General features: G+C 44.5%; 1 protein-coding gene across 1 annotated transcript in view; it reads left to right on the forward strand.

Annotated features, from left to right (window-relative positions):
- LOC309519793 (uncharacterized protein) overlaps positions 1-19,716 on the forward strand; it is a 136,455-nt gene that overhangs the window by 43,453 nt on the left and 73,286 nt on the right. The window contains exons 18-31 of the mRNA XM_082200924.1: positions 1,328-1,496; positions 4,642-4,776; positions 7,186-7,338; positions 7,904-8,105; positions 9,645-9,785; positions 10,897-11,079; positions 11,650-11,721; positions 12,000-12,126; positions 13,378-13,517; positions 14,029-14,232; positions 15,435-15,584; positions 16,918-17,097; positions 18,229-18,345; positions 19,247-19,396. Coding sequence (XP_082057050.1) covers positions 1,328-1,496; positions 4,642-4,776; positions 7,186-7,338; positions 7,904-8,105; positions 9,645-9,785; positions 10,897-11,079; positions 11,650-11,721; positions 12,000-12,126; positions 13,378-13,517; positions 14,029-14,232; positions 15,435-15,584; positions 16,918-17,097; positions 18,229-18,345; positions 19,247-19,396 — 2,123 coding nt within the window. The remainder of the gene's footprint in view (positions 1-1,327; positions 1,497-4,641; positions 4,777-7,185; positions 7,339-7,903; positions 8,106-9,644; positions 9,786-10,896; positions 11,080-11,649; positions 11,722-11,999; positions 12,127-13,377; positions 13,518-14,028; positions 14,233-15,434; positions 15,585-16,917; positions 17,098-18,228; positions 18,346-19,246; positions 19,397-19,716) is intronic.

The following is a 19,716-nucleotide window of genomic DNA, read 5'->3' on the forward strand; positions in this document are numbered from 1 at the left end:
ACTTGGTGCATTTCTTGTGATGGTACTCACTGGCATTAGAGTACCATCACCTCTTTCTTTTTCCCTGTCCATGGTATCAATATATGAGAATTTTCTCTCCCCCCCCCAAACCCCACTCTTTAAACTTTGTTGTAACTCCTCCTGGGACCTCATGGTGATGGGCAGGTAGGAAATCTAATAAAGAGCAATGGAAATAGCAAGAACAATGATGGAGGAGGAGAGCTCCATCATCAGGAGAGCTGCATCCACTATAGAGCTCCCAGCTATGCCTGCAAGAAGCTCTATAGGCATAGATCAACTGCTGGCCATATTACCATTGGCAGTCCATGTTAGGCCCCAAAATGGAGCACTTGGGGGTGGGGTGGAGATGGTCTTGGATATTCTGGATCCAAAATTCCTTCATTCATCAGGAAGGGTCTAGGATCGGGGGGGGGGGGCATCCTTCAAACAACCACCAGCCAGAAGGCCCTGGAAAGTTCACAAACCAGGCCTTTTAAGTGATATACATTCCTTTTGGGTGTGTCCTAGTTCCCCAATACTCAATTACATTGCCTCCATTAAGTGGAAGGGAACAGGGGTCTCCTAACAACTCACAGCACCCTCAACAAACTTCAGCACCCAGAGTTCTTTGGGAGAAGCCATGACTGTTTAAAGTGACATCATAGTGTTTTAAATGTATGGTGTGAATGTGACCTTGCTGTTGACTATGCATCCTCCATAAATGTGCTGGATCTTTTTAAAAAGGCATTTGAATTGTGTCTGTTCATCCTTCTTTACCATGGAAATCCATGGTCCCGAAGGCTGATATGTGATAATACAAAATTCCAGTTAATCAATTTCTAAGATAAGCACAATTTTGGGCATGCAGATTTGCCATATCTATGGATTTACTTGCTTGCTCACTTTGGGGGATTCCTAGACGACTCTTCGGCCCACATGGTTCCTAGGGCAGTTTACAAAAAGTCTAAAAACAATAAAAATCAATGCAATAAAATGGATTAAAGTAACCACCTGTATAAAAACTGGCAATTAAGAGCAGCAGCTGAAACCAGTTCACGCTCAGGACCGTAAAGCACTTTTAAAGGCCTGTGAGAATAAAAAGAAAAATCCTTCACCTGGTGCCAAAAGGATAACAAAAAATTTTCCAGGTGGATTTCCCTGGGGTGGGAGATCTATACACAGGATGGCACCACCAAAAGGATCCCTACCTCATCACCAACCCATGCCAGATCTTGAGGGCACCCAGGGAAGGATCTCAGCAGATTATCTCAGTGCTCGGTGAATGAGAGAGTTCCAATGTAGACTACATTTTCTCCTCTAATACCAGGCTTTACTGTGATGGGACAAACCCTCAAGCTCCAACGGGGCCTTGCAAACCCGGCTACTTCTGCCCTGGTGCTGCTAAAACAGCCACTCAGATGATGGCAAAGGAAGGTCACTACACCCTGGAAGGGGCTATCCAGCCAGAGCCCTGCCCTCCTGGCAGTTTTCAGCCGGTAAGCAGAGCCTGACCTACAGATACTACAGCTGTTTTTGGATGAATGTGTTTAGGAAGTGTCTTGATCGCTTTATATTCGAGAGAACCCCCAAGTGATGCACAAAACTGAAACGCCATACAATATAGTAATACTCAGATAAGAAATTATTAGAATAACATTGTACTGTTCAACCAGTAATATGCACAGTTACGTGCCATCCATATTCCTCAATACAAAATTCCAGCTGGTCACTTTATAAAATAAGGTGAGGGAATTTTCACATGCCTTTTGGGGCAACTTTCCATGCAAGTGGTGGGTAGGGCCAGAGACAACTGAGGGCAGAAAAATGGACATGACTCTTCCCTTTGTCACAGAAGGCAGGTGGACTAGATAGCCTTCCCCCTGTCATCTTGCATTTCTTAGTACAGAAAGTATTGCTCTGAAGTGTAAAGATCTTTCCTATTTTACTGAGTTCAAGAGAGTTATGGAAGTTTCTCTGTGCGAAAGAAGGAAGTAGAAGGATCATGATGTTTGGGTTATTCCTTCAGAGAAGCTGAGTACAGCTGGTTTAAACTGGTTCTCTTATCTCTTCAGTCAAGGTCATGCCGACTATAAATAATAGACAACAAAGAAAATCCCGTGTTGCAAAATAGAACACTCTGAACAACAACAAGCAACACGTTGATTAATAATATACTGACAATATTTTTATAACACTATGCTGTTTCAAAATTCATAAACAGAAGACATATAATATGTGTGTGGTCACAAATTAATAAATATGTGTGTTTAATAAAACAAATTAATAAGAATCAAATAACTGTTCCATGGACAGGAATGGTAGGAGTGGTAAGTCACTGTCAAAGATCACTGAAATGGAGGCAGATTGCCTTTCCACAGTCAATATCCTACAAACATGAGGTGATGGGTGCTCTGAACATTACAAAAGGGTGCTCCAAGCACAGCAGCAGACAGAACAGTTCTTCCAGGATAATGAACTGTTTCAGTGATAATTCTTCATCAGCTGGCAATAATATAAAATGAAATAATAATAGGTCAGAAGGAGCCTGGGTTTCACTCACTTTTTCTTTCTATCTCTTTTCCGTCTGGTGTGGTGTTCTGTATGCTTAGTGTTAAGGTTTTAGACTTCTTAGAAGTTATTGTAAGTTTAAGTCTGCTGCAACTGGATTTCTTATGGACAGTGCCAATCCTGAATGTATTGGATTTGTGACCAATATGCTCATTTGCCTTCAGTAGCTGTAAAGCTCTGCTGGATGAAATATAATTGCCTCTGGTCTATTTTGGGGGGATCCTGCAATGTGTTTAAGCTGTCACTCTGCTAACTATACATTGGAATCTACTTTGGATCAATACTGAGTAGAATTTAAATGACACCCCATCCCCATTCTCCTTAACCCCTAGCATCAGTCAGAGAGGGCTGAATCACTGCTGTGTCAAACAAAACAGATGAAGAGCCAGGATCCGAAAAACTCCAGATTTTTCTTTGCTGCTGCTTTGATTAATAGTTGGAGGCAAATTTTAATCAGCAGTGCTACAGATTTAGGGCATGCTTGTTTCTAAGGCAATTCCGCTGTGTTGCTTGAATAAGGAATTGAAAAACAGCATAGTAAGATTGCCCTAATGCCGGGTTGGTGAACTGCAGGCCCGTGGGTCTTATCCAGCTCACCAAGGCTTTTCTGGTGGTCCACTACTTTCCAACCTAGTTTACAAGCTCTAACAGAGTGGTATATTTTGATTATGAAGTTGTAAATCTGCCCATGCTTCAGTGTCTCAAAAAGGCACCTATAATAGGATGTTCTAATGTATTTATCATCAATTAATTGAGTGATTAATTGCTTAAAAGGCAGATGATTAATCTGTTTTAAAAAACTGTAATTGCTTGACAACACCCCTGTTTTTCCCCCTCGTGTGTAATCTGTTCATTCTTAGCCACTTCACGCTCCTTAATGTCTCCCTGATTTTCCTGGTAACTCTGCAGTAGCTGCTGATGGGTTAGTTGGCTGTGAGCCAAATCAATCCACACGAGAGAAACACAAAAGAGGAGTTTAATCTCTTCCACCCCACTAGAGAATCGCTGAGCCTTGGAACAGAGTAGCAGGGGCACATGTTAGGTTTTCCTTCTCTCATTTCATCTGTAAGGATGGGGGACAGATTCATTCAGAACCTTCTTAACTTGCGCTTCCTGAAGAAGTACACAAACTGGAAGGAAGCTTTCCGGCAAAAATTTGCACTTCTCTGAATTTTGCAATGCAAAGTAACAACAACACACACCTGTGTGAAACAATGCAAACATCAGAGAAAGGTGCATGCAGAAGTGAACGTGTTTATGAAAATAATGTACAAAAAGGCATTATGTTGCTTGAGAAAAATGTATATGTTGGGCAAAATCATATAAAATGTATGTGCATTAGAAGCAATGTGCATAAAAATGCATGTAAATATTCATAAAATGTGCATAAAAATGCATGTAAATATTCAGGGACGCGGGTGGCGCTGTGGGCTAAAGCCTCAACGCCTAGGGCTTGCCGATCGAAAGGTCGGCGGGGGTTGGACTCGATGGCCCTTGTGGTCTCTTCCAACTCTATGATTCTATGATTCTATGATTCTATGAATCCCCGCGGCGGGGTGCGCTCCCGCTGCTCGGTCCCAACGCCTGCCCACCTAGCAGTTCGAAAGCACCCCCGGGGGCAAGTAGATAAATAGGTACCGCTTACCAGCGGGAAGGTAAACGGCGTTCCGTGTGCGGCTCTGGCTCGCCAGAGCAGCGTTGTCACGCTGGCCACGTGACCCGGAAGTGTCCCCGGACAGCGCTGGCCCCCGGCCAATAGATGTGAGATGGGCGCACAAACCCCAGAGTCTGTCAAGACTGGCCCGTTCGGGCAGGGGTACCTTTACCTTTACCTTATTCATGCATTGCAGCAGGCTGGACTAGATGATCCTTGGATCCATTTTAACTCTACAATTCTATGAGTCTAAGCAGAATTTCTTAAAAGATAAAAATCACACACTGGTGTGGAAATGGAGCAAACTGATACTAAGATTGGAAACAGCGAGAAACAGGGAGGGTTCGAAATATATTTTTCCTTCCCTGTTTTCATCTGAAGCCTGACAGATTTTTTCCCTCCATCTCTCCTCTGTCTAGAGTCTAGCCCAGTCTTCTTGCAGGGAATGTCCTGCGGGGATGTTTTGCAATCACACTGGCCTGGTAGAGCCCTTGACTTGTCCCAAAGGATATTACTGCCCAGCTCGGAGTACACTGCCTGTTCCTTGCCCAGCGGTAAGACCTTCTAGAGTTGTGACAGATTTCTCAGTTTAGAAAAGCCATGGGGAATCCAGAAAACACATTCTATTATCTAAATGTGGAACTGGCACTGCTAGAGGTGCCACATAAAACTCATTCCACATTTGTCAGAAATTGATCTTTTAGTGTGACCTCGCACTTCGGAACTCCCTGCCTATTGACATCAAGCAGATGCCCTCACTTTACTCTTTTCAGTTTGGCTAAAAACATTTTGGTTTAGGAAAGCCTCTCCAGGCATGCAGAATGCCTCCCCAGGCATGTAGAATCTGGTTTTTACCTTACTGTTTTAATTTTAATTCTTTTTTTAATGCTTTAAATAGCTGTTTTTAATTATTTTTACTTATTACTTTATTTCTTCTGTAAACCGCTCTGAGGTGTGCTGTTGTTTTTGTTGTTTACAGCCAAGCAATACATACATTTTATAAAATAAATAAATAAAATTAAAACAAACAAATTTCATCACTGATTCCAGAGTTACAGTGGATAATGAATATTCAAAATCCAAAGTTCAGTTCTGAATCTAAATGCACAGATGAAAATTTATGGCCAGAGCAAGCTCCAAAAGAAGATGACTGCATGCATAGCCAGGGGTTTGCTCCCTGTTTATACCACAGCAGTTCCTACTGCTGAAGAGACAAGCTACTTTTGAAATTGGGGAGCTGCTTATCTCTTCACCTGCAGCAAAAAAACGAAACGAAACCAGCTACTCAGGCTTTTCTGTGTGCATTTACTTCTTTTAAATCCTGGCCACTACCGGTGGATTAGTTTTAAAGTTGGCATGTTCAGAAATAGGAGCTTTGAGGACTCGTATGTCAACAGATTCCTGGACCAAACATTTATTCTGCTTTCGTGAGATAAACCGAGATATTATGTTTTTGGCATCTTAACGATGTCACGCTGATCTGCATGATGTCACACGTGTTAACATTTTTGTGCTCAAACAAATCCCATGGTAATTATTTTCTAGTGTGGGAGAGATTGCATGACCCCAGAAGAGTCTGAGTGACTTGTTGCTTCAAGGGAAACACCTGATCTATTATTTTTTTTAAAGTCTGATTTGCAGGAACAGGAAAATATATGTTTACCAGATTCGGGCTGCTATTGTTTAAATCGTAAATGGTAATTTTTTGGACACTGTACATTGTCTAAAGTCCAGTTCCTACTGAGATTGTCAACTTGTGTCTGGGCTGTGCCTATTCAGACTGTACTGAGTACTCACATACGGCAACGCTCTAGGCTAGACTATTCTCCCCGACTAGCTATCTGAGTGCAGCAATATTGAATTCCTACAGCAAAATGTTTCTGCTTCCACCTTCATCAGCTACTGTTTCAAAGGAGGCCTTTTTACAGCTTTGAGGATGCAATACTTCAAAGGCCTTCATTTACAGAAATGAAGGGCTTTTCCACACCTCCATTTTGCCCTGTTGTCATCACACACACACCCAAACCTGGGAAACCTGTGGTTTAACACTGACTTGGAACAAACAGCAACCGGGTTTTCGACAGATGGCTGTTTGTTCCGATTTAGCATTAAAGAGCAGATTTCCCAGAAGAAAGCAATGGGGCAAAGGCAAAACCACTGGGACTTGTACTTTCTAGACATGTGAAAAGAGGAATTGTGGACGAGTACTACATGATGCTGGTACTGTCTGCAAGACCATGGTGTTTTTGTGTCCAGGATGTACATGCAGAAACTGCCCTTACGTACACACTGGACACATGAACACCTCATGGCTCCACCTGGAGAACAGTACCAGCATCGCTTAGCTTAGCTTAGCATTCCATCCTCAGAACACTGTAGCTTCCACCTTGAAAACAGCACCATCACTTTGCTATAAGAATTTAAAATTTCTGTTTTGTTAGTCACTGTAATAAATACATGGTTTTAGTAATCACCCTTACCAGGATCCAGAAAAAACTTGCCTGAAGTGCTGTCTTATGCCAGATAGATAGATGGATATGGAACTATTCACACACCTGCAGTTTGATGTACAGTCCAGACCTAGTCATACCATGTTGGCCAAAATTCTCAAGTCCCAAAGAACCAGAAGGCAGTAATTGCAGAAGATGTTGAAGCAGCCTAATGGTTTTCTCTTCTCAGGATCCACAGAACAATAAAGCCACATCTCCATACTCAAGAAACAAACCTGCAGTTTCAAACACCTTTGGTCTTCTTACGTGGGAAGGGGAGATCTCCTTTTTTAAAAAAGACAAGTCAAATGTTCACAGGGTTAGGCTGCAGATCAGATTTTGGTGAACCTTTGATATAGTTTTAAGTCAGGGAGACAGAAAATCAGGCGGAGCATGTGCCTTGACTTTCCCTTCTCCTTTGACATACATTGTTCTTTTGTTTTGTTGGCTTTCCCCTCTGCCTGTTTTATTCAGGGTACCTACTCAAACATCTTGGGTGGCACCGGAATGAGCACCTGCAAGCCATGTCCAGCAGGCATGTACTGCAGCAAATCTGGCTTGGCGGTGCCTGAAGGACCCTGCCAGCCAGGATATTACTGTCTCCAAGGATCCAGTAGTGCCTCCCCGGTAAGTGTGGAACTGGTGTCTTGTCTGGGTTCCCATCTCCCACTTTTCTATCAAGATTACAATCTGATATCTATACCTCTGCTCAGACCCAAGGGATGAGAGATGCAGGTAGATCAATGCAATTGCAGGGTGAGAAAGATGCCGAAGCCGTGATCAGAAGTTGCACAGGTGCAAATATCAGAAGATAGTTCAAAACTGTTCTCTGGAAGAGAACAGATCCATGTTATTCACAACTACTTGAGGGATGTGATGTAACATACAAAACAGAGGCTGAAGGCAGTTAAAGACAACATGGTTCTTTATTAAGGTCTGGAATTCATTGGTGACTTCATAAAGGCCTCTGAGCCAATGAGAATTCAGCTAGCCCTTTGACAGTCAGTTGCTTCTAGGGAAGGCTTAAAAAGAAGTCCAGGTGCTTTGATTGAAGTTCTCTGTCTTTTCCAGTAGTGGCTTTGACTCCAGAGTTGGGCAGTCCCCAATTGAAGGCATGGCTGGTCCTTCTCAATGAATCTTGAGAAATGCATGTTCTACATTATATTACAGCTGCACTTTTCTCTTTTCCAAGGCTGGCCTCCCCTTTGGTGGCCCTTGTCCTGCAGGGCATTACTGTCCAGCTGGCACAAAGCAATTCAGGGAAATGCCCTGCCCAGTGGGGACATGGAATGAGCAGAAAGGAGGCCGGGATGCTAGCTGGTGCCTGCCTTGCCCACCGGGGTTTTTCTGCAGCAGTCCAGGCCGTGTTTCCCCAACAGGTCCATGTGCTCCAGGTGAGAGAAGACAAGGGTGGTTTCCTTAGAGGCACTTTGGAAGCTTCTTTGCTGACAACTTGAAAGGGGCATCTCATAATAATGCCCCACCCCTGAGAGAAAGGCAAACACTCTTGCTTATGTGTGTGCACAGTATGTATCCATTTTCAATATCTGCCAGTATGTAACTGGAGAGCTGGTGCTAACAAACCCTTTCCATCTATCTGAGAAGATAGGGTGTGCAATTGCAGAGCCACAAATAGATATACCGCCAAATATAGATTGGCCCAGACCTTTGTTCAACCATTTCCTTTTGTTGTTGTTTCCTTGCTTGTTTTCCACTGTATATTGTCATTTCTATTCTTAATTGTTCTTGTTAGTTTCTTGTTTCACATGAAAGGTGCCCCAAAGCCACTTACAAAGTAATAAAGTCATATCACAGAACTTAACGTTTTAATTTCTGCATATTGTATGCAACAGCCTATACGCTGTTTCCTTCCACATTTGTAGCAAGTAGTGCCCACAAAAATATCTATGACACTGGACTATAAGTAGTTGTGGTGAGCATGTGTGTGTGAACTGGCCTTCAGGGTTAAACCTCAATTTACTGGCCTTCTTCACAGGTAACACTAAAACAGCAGAGTTATGACCCCTTTTCAGCCCAAGGGCCACATTCCCTTCGAAGCAACTGTCAGGGGGGCCTGGAAGAGAGATCTGGGGCAGGGGCTACATTTGGCCCCTGGGCCTGAGGTTTCCTACCCCTGTGCTAAACAATATCATTGCTTTACAGTTCATGGTTAATATGGAGCGAGACAAAACCCAAACCCAGATTTGCATGTAATGCTAAGCTGAACTATGGCTTGTCTGTAGTTCATAGCTGTCAACTTTCAGATTTGAAAATAAGGGATCAGCAGCCTCACCTGTCCCGGGGGCAGTCTTCGGGATATCTAATAATCCAGGATAGCAGCAGGAAGCAGTGGGAAACGGTGCTGGAATAAAGGAATTTCCTGCAAAAAAAAGAAAAGGTTGACAGCTATGCTGTAGTTGGTGCCACAGCATGACCAAGGGAGGAATGAAGCAACTGCAATTTCCCCTATGGGTACTGTGCACCTGCTCATTCTTGCTAAGCTGTAGTTTGATTCGGAATTATGTACAAACTGGGCCAACATGTGTTTGCTGCAGCAGCACATAGTTAAAGTATGGAACTCACCCCCACAGGAATCAATGATGGCCACCAACCTATACTGGCATTAAAACAGGATTGGATGAATTCTTAGAGAAGACTATTGATGGCTACTAGCCATGATGGCTACTGTAGGCAATAATGCTTCTGAATTCCAGTTGCTGGAGGCCACAGGAGGGGAGAGAGCTCTTGTGATCGGGTCCTGCTTGTCAGTTTCCTCAGGCATCTGGTTAGCCACTGTGAGAAGTGTAATTTTGATTAGATGGACCACAGGCCTGATCAAACAGGGCTCTTCTTATGTTCTTCTGCAGATTCTCTTTTGTTTCTTCCTGCAGCAACTAGCGGTTTAATATAACCTACTTCCCCTCTGCTTCCAGGCTTCTATTGCAGAGGTGGGACTCGAACCTCCAGGCCAGCAGACAGGGCAACTGGAGACCTGTGCCCTGAAAACCACTTCTGCCCTGCAGGCTCCTCAATGCCATCTCCATGCCGAGATGGGGAATACAGCCCAATAACAGGTCAGGAGTGCATGTTTGGCAGGGTGTCTCTTTCTGTGTGTCCATCAGACATGGCTTGTAGGAGTTGTCAGTGGTAACACTGAGCTGAATTTCCACCTGCATTTTCAGGGGACCATTTGTTCTCCTACAAAAGGGTGGGGGAAAATTCTGCTCATGGGAGGAGGGAGAAGAAATAATAGAATGTTTTTTTCGGATCCTGTATGTTTGCAAAAAAGGATTTTGCTCATCTTACGCAAAGGAAATGGTGAGATTCATTTTCTAACTTTTAAACTTTAGGTAGGTGAGCATGCAATACTTTTACTAAAGTTTAAAAGTATCATAGACATAAACTCATTGCTTCATTTGAGTGAGCGAGACCTTTTCCCCATAACTCCAAACACCTCTTGCAAAATTTCTCCCACTTCCCTCTATTTTCATGAATGGCTTATTTTCACACATACATACCCAAATTGCTGGGGGGAAACTGAGCCAAAATACCAATCCAATTCCAGTCAATAGTGACCAGCAAGTTCCCTTTAGCTTGAATCATATTGACGCAGAATTAACCAAGATATTTCACTGAGAAATCAGAAAATAGCTTGGCTTATTTTCAAGGCCTACCCACCTCATAACTCTTTCCTCCCATCCACTGATTTCCCAGATACTTTCCCCTCCTCCTCTGATCTAACTTAGGGTCTAGCTTTAGCATCACTAGCTACTAGCAGCTGCAACTGGGAGGAAGGAAAGGAGGGAGGTATCTATTTCTCCCCTTTCTGGCACCAGGCCACAAGGAAACCCTGGGAAACTAATTTTTTCTAAGACCATTGGCAATTAAATATAATTTGGAGAAGAATCCTCACATTTTTAAGTTTGTCTCATGCTTGAGGGGAGCATTTCTAGCTCCCAGAATTTGTATTTTCGAGTTTGAGAATATGACTCACAAGTTGACAGCCAGCCTTCCTGTCATTTTAGCACCAGCCAATCCAGAGAGAAATACAGGTGTGTGTGTGTGTGTCTGTGTGTGTGTGTGTGCGCGCGCGCGTCTGTGTATAGGCAGAGCAGAGGAAGGTCATTTCAAAGTACAGAATGTGGAAAGCAAGGGAACAACTCAGTTCTCCTTTTCTTTCCTCAGGTCTGGAGGAGTGCTTCCCATGCCCAGCTGGCCTTTATTGTAAAAATGGCGTAAGGTTCCTCTGTCCACCTGGGTTCTACTGCCCACCAAAGACTGGAGCCTCTCCTCATCCATGCCCTCCTGGGACTTACAACCCATCTTCTGGTAGTGACCGAGCAGAGAGGTGCCAGCTGTGTCCTGCAGGTGAGGAACTGTTTCAGGAAAATAACAGATGCTGCAGTTGTTTTGTTCGAGGGTCTTCTGGCTGTTCCCTCCATGTGAGAAGTGAGGTTACAGGGAACCAGGCAGAGGACCCTCTCGGTAGTGGCGCCCACCCTGTGGAACACCCTCCCATCAGATGCCAAGGAAATAAACAACTGTCTGACTTTTAGAAGACATCTGAAGGCAGCCCTGTTCAGGGAAGTTTTTAATGTTTGTTGTTTTATCGTGTTTTTAACACGATCATGTTGGGAGCTGCCCAGAGTGACTGGGGGGGAAAATATTATTATTATTATTATTATTATTATTATTATTATTATTATTATTATCTTTGCCTCTTGCAAAAGCCAACCCCCCCTGCCCTGCCCCCTCCTGTTGCTGAGCTGCCAACACAATTTCTTTATAATATGCAGACGAATCTCCTCGCTGGCTCTCATAATCAAGACATGAAATCAAAGCATGTCCTGTTCTGTTGTAGCAACAGTATCATATTTCATTGTGCTGCGGTAGAAGGTCATCCTAGCTGGTTATCTGATTCCTTGTGTTTCCACCCAGGGATGTTTTGCGGTGAATGGGGATTGCCTGCTCCCTCTGGCCCCTGCCTGCCAGGCTTCTTCTGCAGTTCAGGTATTGATCATTTTGTCTATACTTTTTTTTACCAGTGCAGCCATGAAGAAGATCCATGTGGTGAAAAAATGCTATATTTATTTAAAATACAACAACATAGTGGATCTGCAAACAGTAAATATAGTGAACCAAATCAAAAGATAATGCCTCACATATTTACCCCACCTAGATCTTAAAATTCCCTTTTGTGCCCAGAGTTCTGAACCAGATGGACTGCTTAGCTGTCCCAGTTACACACTACAGCTGTGTCATGGCTTGGGTTTATGTTGTTGTTGCAGGTTCCAGTAGCCCAAACCCAGATGGAACTTCTCCCATGAGTGCTGGAGGCCCTTGCCCAGCTGGACACTTTTGCCCAGCTGGAACCAAGTACCCTCTGGCATGCCCTGCAGGCACCTTCTCGGACAGGTATGAGCCTTGAAGACAGTGTGGGGTTGTTCAGTGGAGAGTGACTCCTTCCCAGGACTAGCCCAAAACATTTTGTTCCCTGAGGCAGAGGATGAGACAGCACTCCACCTCTTACTCTGTGTACAGAAATCAGCTGGACTGGTAGATGAATCTGACTTCAGCACTGGCAATGGGACAGCACCCTCCACCACATCTCGGAAGGTGCTGGTTGGATTATTAGCTGTGATTTCTGTGTTGCAGGGGGTTGGACTAGAGGAAGCTGGAGGTCCCAATTCTAGACAGTGTCAAGCTACCTTTGGGGACCCAGTGCACTGCTCTGTCTTTTGTTACACACACACACACACACACACACACCTGCCTCCTGAGGCCACTACCTTATTCTGCCTAATTTTAGGGCTGAGCCTGCTTCTTCCTGCAGAAAGATGAATAATGGGCAGTACTGGGCCCCTGGATTGGCTGAAATGGGTATAATAAATATGGGTATAATAAATTCACAGTGCCAGGACTAAAGGTAGGGGAGAAGATGTGCTTAGTAATCATAGCTGTCAACTTTTCCCTTTTCTTGTGAGGAATCCTATTCGGAATAAGGGAATTTCCCTTAAAAAAGGGAAAACATTGACAGCTATGTTAGTAATGCATAGCTACTTAATGCACATTTCTTGAACTAAAAAGGTCCTTTAAAATTTGCACCTCTCCAAACTTCATGCTTCAGTTCTGGGACCAAAGAGTGTTTGCAGAAATGCATATATGAGTGAAGAAGTCATTATGAAACTACAATGCAACAGAGAAAATGGCTTGCCAAAATGTCCATGTTAGGTGTGCATTAAGGAGGAATTTAGCCAAAGATCTACACAAATTTCCACATGGAGAAATTCACAGAGAGAAATTCTTCAAATGGATGCAGAAATAGGGAGAACCGAAGTGAAAGATGGACAAATGAGAAACAGAGAGAAACTGAAATGGACAGATTCATTCATCCCTAGTCAGGATGCCAAACTGCTATTTGGCATCCTGCTATTAGCAGGGAGTGCCACATACTGCACTAAAAACTCGGTCTGTTGGCAAGGCCAACCAAACCTCAGGGCGGGGGGAAGCCCCAGAAGTGCCCCATCAGAGGATCTTGCCGATCAAGGTGGAACATAAGGACTCAGACCTTAAGGTATCTTGGGCCCCATTTGCTTTGGGCTTTGTGTATCAACACAAGCACTTTGTAGATGGCCTGGTAGCAAATTGCCAATCTTCTTTTCTCAGGCTGTACCTCTCCCTTGAGTCCAGCTGCACAATATGTCCACCTGGCCGCTACTGCCTCTCTGCTGGACTCACAGCCCCTTCTGGTCCCTGCTCTGCTGGCTACTACTGCCTTCCCGGGGCCATGTCTCCTTCCCCCACAGGTGAGTGTGTCAGGGTTGTCTTGAGAATGCAGATTCCCCGAGTACCCTTGCAAAACAATGGTGGGGTTTTCAACAAGACTCTGCCCTCTGAGTAAGGTGCTTGTAGCTTTTGGCACCGTTGAACTCAACATGTTTTTGAGAGACTGATATTGAACTCAGTCTCTTTCCCTTAAGCCCACAGCCTGCACTGTTAGGAACCTTAACTGTATGTGCATTTCACGACATGAAATAAATAAACAAACCACTTTGATAGCTCAGTTGGTTGAGCATGAGACTCTTAATTTCAGGGTAATGGGTTCATGCTCCACAATGGGCAAAATTTTCCTGCATTGCAGGGGGTTGGACTAGATACTTGCCTTCCAACTGTACAATTCAATGATTCTATAAGAAAAGGAATTGAGGGCTGTGGCTTATACTTCCCTCTAGTTTCTGGTTTCAAGTGTCTTCTTTTTTACCAAAGGCTTGAGGACTAGAAACATAGCTATAGATTTTCTACTCTTCCTTCTTGCAGGATTTTCAGATCAGGGAGGCCCTTGCCCCATGGGCCATTTTTGTCCAGATGGGACCAGCCAGCCACTTCCTTGTGTTGCGGGAACTTACAACAATCTCACTGGGCAAGCGAGCTGCTTCTCATGCCCAGCTGGTTACTTCTGCCCTGAAAATACCACCGACTACAGTCAGTTCCCATGCCCACCTGGCTTCTACTGTCCTGAAGGTGAGATCTGTCATGGCTGTCAAGAACAAGATGTCGGTGAGACTGATGTTTTGCAGTCCAGACAGTAGAAGGTGCTTAAATGCCAGTGCTGAAATCTCTTTGCTCAGATACCCTTTGGAGAACAAAGGTTTTAAAAAGTTAACTGGAAAAGTGTTTTTGCTAAGAGCTTGACCAGATTTCCCAAGGGAAAAGAATGAGCAAATTTGCAGAGCTTCAAAATAAATCCAGATACATGAGCTCCATCTGTTGATAGTAGCATAGCAGTGCAAGGTACCAGAAAGAAGGTGGCTGAGCCAGGATTTTTTGCTTGTTTGGATAGGAAGCCCTGCTGTGTTCTTTTCGGTGGAGCTGGATCAGACCTGTGGCAGCATCAAGGATGCAGCTGAAAGCCAGTCTCCTTATGTGACAGTGACCATGCAGAGAAATTTAAAATGGCTTTTGTGGATACGGATGGCTGTGTTTGACTATCCCAATTTTGGCTGTCTCAAAGATGCATTGTATGGAGAGCTGCCAAATTATAACACAGGTTGTTAAACTGAAGTCCAGAACGTATCACTTAAGGTGGCCACTTTTACATCAACACTCCCTCCCCTGGGGAAGTGCATCACTTTTTAAAAAAGGAGATCAAAAGAAGGTGCATAACATTTTCATGTGCTGATTTATATGTATAGATGCAAATGTAGAAATAATTGCTAAAATTTAAATAAGAGTACAGTGCAATTCACCATAGTGGAGAAGACTGTGTTCAAGGGTGTCTCCTCAATCAGCTATGTGGGTGCTAAGTACTGATGTTTGCCCTGTTGAAGGATTATCTTTAAACTGGACTTGGGCTGGATAGAACATTCCTTGAAATACAGGGCTGCCATCTTTAAAATAGGACAAGTGGCCACTCTAATAGGTGGGAGCTTCAGCTTACACCACAGCATGCTCCTCTAGACAGATAAAAAAGTAGAAAACTAGGATGTCAGGCAGAAGATTTCTAGCATTGTCATATTCCTGACATGCTAATTTTCTGCCTGTGAGGATTATTATTTTTTTTTTTTTTAAAAAAAAAACACATATAGAGGATAATTTCATCCTGTGGGTTCCTGTCTGCATTCCAGACACAAATATACCAGTAGGCCAAAAAAACCACACAGCAAGAATGGCACATTGCCAGATGATTTGGTTATGACCACCTCTGTTTTTGTCATGCTTCTCAGGAACCAAGTTTGCGACAAAGTTTCCCTGCCCTCGAGGTTATTACAATCCAGATCCCATGACCCAAAGTTTGGACAGCTGCTTGCCTTGTCTCCCAGGGCATTACTGTGGGAAGGAAAACTTAACCACGGTGTCCGGGAAGTGTGATGCAGGTGAGGTTGAAGGAATCTGAGCAGAAACACATCTCTGTCTACTTGACATTTCAAAACTGAACTGTGTCCACCTCCCAACTCTGAAGGAATCGCTATCTGGCTCATCCTTCTCAGGTCCCTGAAACCAGTTGTTCTATAATTTCCCAAAACTGGCATTCAAAATACAAGCAGTTAGACACTCTTGGTTCCTTTGTGAAAATAACACAGTGGAGTATTTTTTTAAAAATCACAGTTGTTATTTATTACTCATATCCCAGCACCTTTAGTGTGCTCCCTGTCCCCGAGGGGCTGACAATCTTAACATTTGATAGAAGGGAAGGAACAGAGGGAGAGGAAGGAGATGAAACCAATGGACATGCATTGAATTCAGTTCAGTTACATGTACTTTGATTTTGTTTTAGTGGGATAGAAGGGCTTAGTGGGTTGTGATAAAGCAGGAATGTGAAGGTAGCCCTCTGGATATTTGTTTGACTACAATTCCCATCATTCCTGCAGCTGCAGGTGATGGGAGTTGGAGTCCAACAATGTCTGAAAAGTACCAGATTCCCCATCTCTGTGCAAATAAACATAATTAACAGAAAGGGGGGAGTGAGGTGATATTTAAAGGGAGGGTAGGAGGTGGGATCACAAGGAGCTATAGAATCACATATAACATACTTTGAGGATAATTCACTCAAAACACCAACAACCCTCTAAATCATGGGTTGGCCCAATCGCCTTCTATATCCAGCCAGCGGATGATCTGGGAATCAGCATGTTTTTACATGAGTAGAATGTGTCCTTTTATTCAAAATGCATCTCTGGGTTATTTGTGGGCCTGCCTGGTGTTTTTATAGGAGTAGAATGTGTGTGTTTATTTAAAATGCATCTCTGAGTTATTTGTGGGGCATAGGAATTCGTTCATTTTTTCCCCTTCAAAATATAGTCTGCCCCGCCCCCACAAGGTCTGAGGGAAAGTGGACCGGCCCCCTGCTGAAAATGTTTGCTGACCCCTGCTCTAAATGTTTTCAGGCCCATTTTGTTAGGCGAAACCAGAGATAAAGGCATAGTGCTGACAACACTTTTCTCTCTTACACCACACAGCCCACTCCTGCTGAAGAGAGGCAGTGTGGTGTAGTGGTTCAAACATCCTGCTAAGATGTATGAGACCTAGGCTTAAATCACCACTAAGCCACAAAGCTGGCTGGGCAACCATGGGCCAATCACACACTCTTGACCTGTTCTGCCTCACGGGGTTGTTGTAATAAATAAATATTAACTCCTCTTGCTGCTCCTCCAACATATATTTCTTTCTACTTCTCACAAATTCCATTTGTTTGTTTTGCTCTCTTAGGTTGGTTCTGCATTTCAGCTGCCTGGACCCCCCAGCCCTTTGACCTGGATAACTACACCAATGGCAACTGCCTTTGCCCAGCCACTGCGACAGGAGCAAAGTGTTCCCCTGGGTCCTACTGCCCAGAAGGCAGTCCTGAGCCCATTCTCTGCCCTCCAGGCTTTTATTGCAATGCACCCGGTAAGGGGAACCCTTTGCCCATTTTGCCTGAATGGTGACTAAGTAGTGAGAAGGAAGGTGGCTTGCTGCAGGTGGCTTTCCTGTGTGTGGTTTGCTACAGTGGCGTAGCGTGGGTTCTCAGCACCTGGGGCAAGGCAAGTAATTTGCGCCCGCTAACCCGGGGCAAGGCAAGTAATTTGCGCCCCCTAACCCGTGGATTTTAGCACTCGAGTCTCTTCCGCGCCCCCCAGATGCTGCGCCAGGTGCAGCAGGCCCCCCTGCACCCCCCACGCTAAGCCACTGCTCCCACCACAAGTCTTCAGGACAGCCATCCGAAGGCTGGTGCGGGGAGAAGGTCTCTCCGCCCCACTGCCAGGCTTCGGAGCATCCTTCCGAAGCCTGGCGGCGGGAGGAGGTCTCTCCGCCCCACCGCCAGCCTTCGGAGGAGGTCCGAGGACAGTGGGGTTCCTGCTTCCTCGAGGAGGGCCGGCCAAACGCGCCCCCCCCCAAATGTTGCACCCGGTGCGGCCGGCACCCCTGGCACCCCCCACGCTACGCCACTGGTTTGCTATCCTAAAACAATCAATTCCTTTTGGGTACAGGGACATAGGAAGCTGCCTTATATCAAGAGACCATTGGTCCATTTAGCTCAGTGTTGCCTTTAGTGGATATTAATATTGTGCAGCTGGAAGCAACTGGATGCATAAAAACTGACTCTTTTTGGAATGAAAATTGCCTAGACCCATAAATGATTCAAAAACTTTACTTGCAAAACTTTCTTCAAAAGCAGGTTCAAAAGAAATAAAAGATAATTCCAAACAGACCCATAAGCAAAAGTCTCTCTCTTTTCTAGAAAACTGGAAGACTAGGGTTGAAATCCCCACTTGACCATGACATTTCACTGAGTGACCTGGGGCTGTTCATTGCCTCTCAGGCTAACAGGGTGGACATGAGGATAAAATTGGGAAGGGGAAAAGGATGTAAGTCAGTTTGAGCTCCTTTGAAGAAATATAGGGTATACATGTAAATGCTCTTTATAATCATCATCATCATCATCATCATCATCAATAACCTTTTACTATTAGCTTCTCTTTAATTATTAGCATATGTTAAAACTGTCCCTGCGCTCATGTTCCCATTCTTCTTCATCAGGTCTGTCTGCTCCAAGTGGGGAATGCGCTGCTGGATTTTATTGTACAGGCGGAGCCTCTTCTCCCAAGCCACTGGATGAAATTACAGGCAACATCTGCCCTCAGGGCACCTACTGCCGTGCGTATCTCTTGCCTAGAGACAGAAAACTGGGTGGGAAGCAAAGCGGAACCGAAGTGGTTGGGACCCCAAGCAGAAAAACTACATGCTGCAAACAAACAAACAAAGAAAGAAAAGAAAAAAAACAAAACAGCTCTTGTTCATCCAAATTATTCCATACAATAGGGCAATTTGAAAGAAGGGGTCCTGTCATAAATGTAATAGATAAATACAGTTACCATGTGTTGATTTTTTTAATTAAAAAAAATAGCCTGGAAGTACAGTGGTACCTCAGGTTAAGAACTTAATTCGTTTTGGAGGTCTGTTCTTAACCTGAAACGGTTCTTAACCTGAAGCACCACTTTAGCTAATGGGGCCTCCCACTGCCGCTGTGCCACCGCCACACAATTTCTGTTCTCATCCTGAAGCAAAGTTCTTAACCCGAGGTACTATTTCTGGGTTAGCGGAACCCAGATGTAATGTACTGTAATGCAAAAATCTGGAAAGAGGTGCTTGAGATACAGACAGTGCTTGTGTTAATTGTTTACAGGGCCAATCCTGGCATTAGGCAGAGTGAGGCAACCACTTCAGGTAGCAGATGCTGGGTGAGGGGCAGCAAAATGGGACCAGATATTCCTCCTGAACTCCCTCCCTACCACCGCTCCACCATTTCCCTTTGTTTCCACATGGCCTTTCCTGCCCTTCTCCAAAGTGCCCTGCTGCCTCAGGGGTGTGTGTGTGAAAGGGAGGATGCTATCCCATCACTAGTGTCAAAGTCTGCTTCTGTATTTGGAACAGAAAGGAGGCGCCATCTTATCTCTCGTCTCCAACAACAAGGTTTCTTGGACTGGACCACCTTGTGGTCTCTTTTCTTCTCTCAGCTTTGCTCACTCTCCCCCTCTTCCATTGTTTCTTCTTGCAGCTGTGGGGTCTTCAGCACCCACCCTCTGCCCGACAGGCACCTTCTCCAATCAGCTAGGGCAAAGTATGCTTTCAGAGTGCCAGCTCTGTCCCTCTGGGTTTTACTGTGAAGGATCCGGACTGCAGGCCCCCACTGGAGAATGCTGGGAAGGTAAAACACAGTGGCCAAAGGGGATCAGGAATGAGCTGGGGTAATAGTGAAGAACTCTTAGGAAGTAGCACAGGAGAACCTTCTGGAGCAGTTGTTATTAAGCTTGAAATGGCTGGGTGGGGAGCGGGAGCCTGGCAGACAGCTAGGAATGGAAGGAGGTAGTGACTTCCATCTGGAATTGGCATTTCAAAGGAAAGGAAACATCATAAGCCTGATTTCTGTTCCTGACCTTGGCTGAACATGAGACTTGTGGCAATTTCTGCTTATTTTTTCAAGGGAGTTTTCCAACATTCCTACAGCCTTTGTGATATAGCTGGCAG

The sequence above is a fragment of the Podarcis vaucheri genome (genome assembly GCF_965113315.1).
Source record: "Podarcis vaucheri genome assembly, chromosome: 15".
Lineage (NCBI taxonomy): Eukaryota > Metazoa > Chordata > Lepidosauria > Squamata > Lacertidae > Podarcis > Podarcis vaucheri.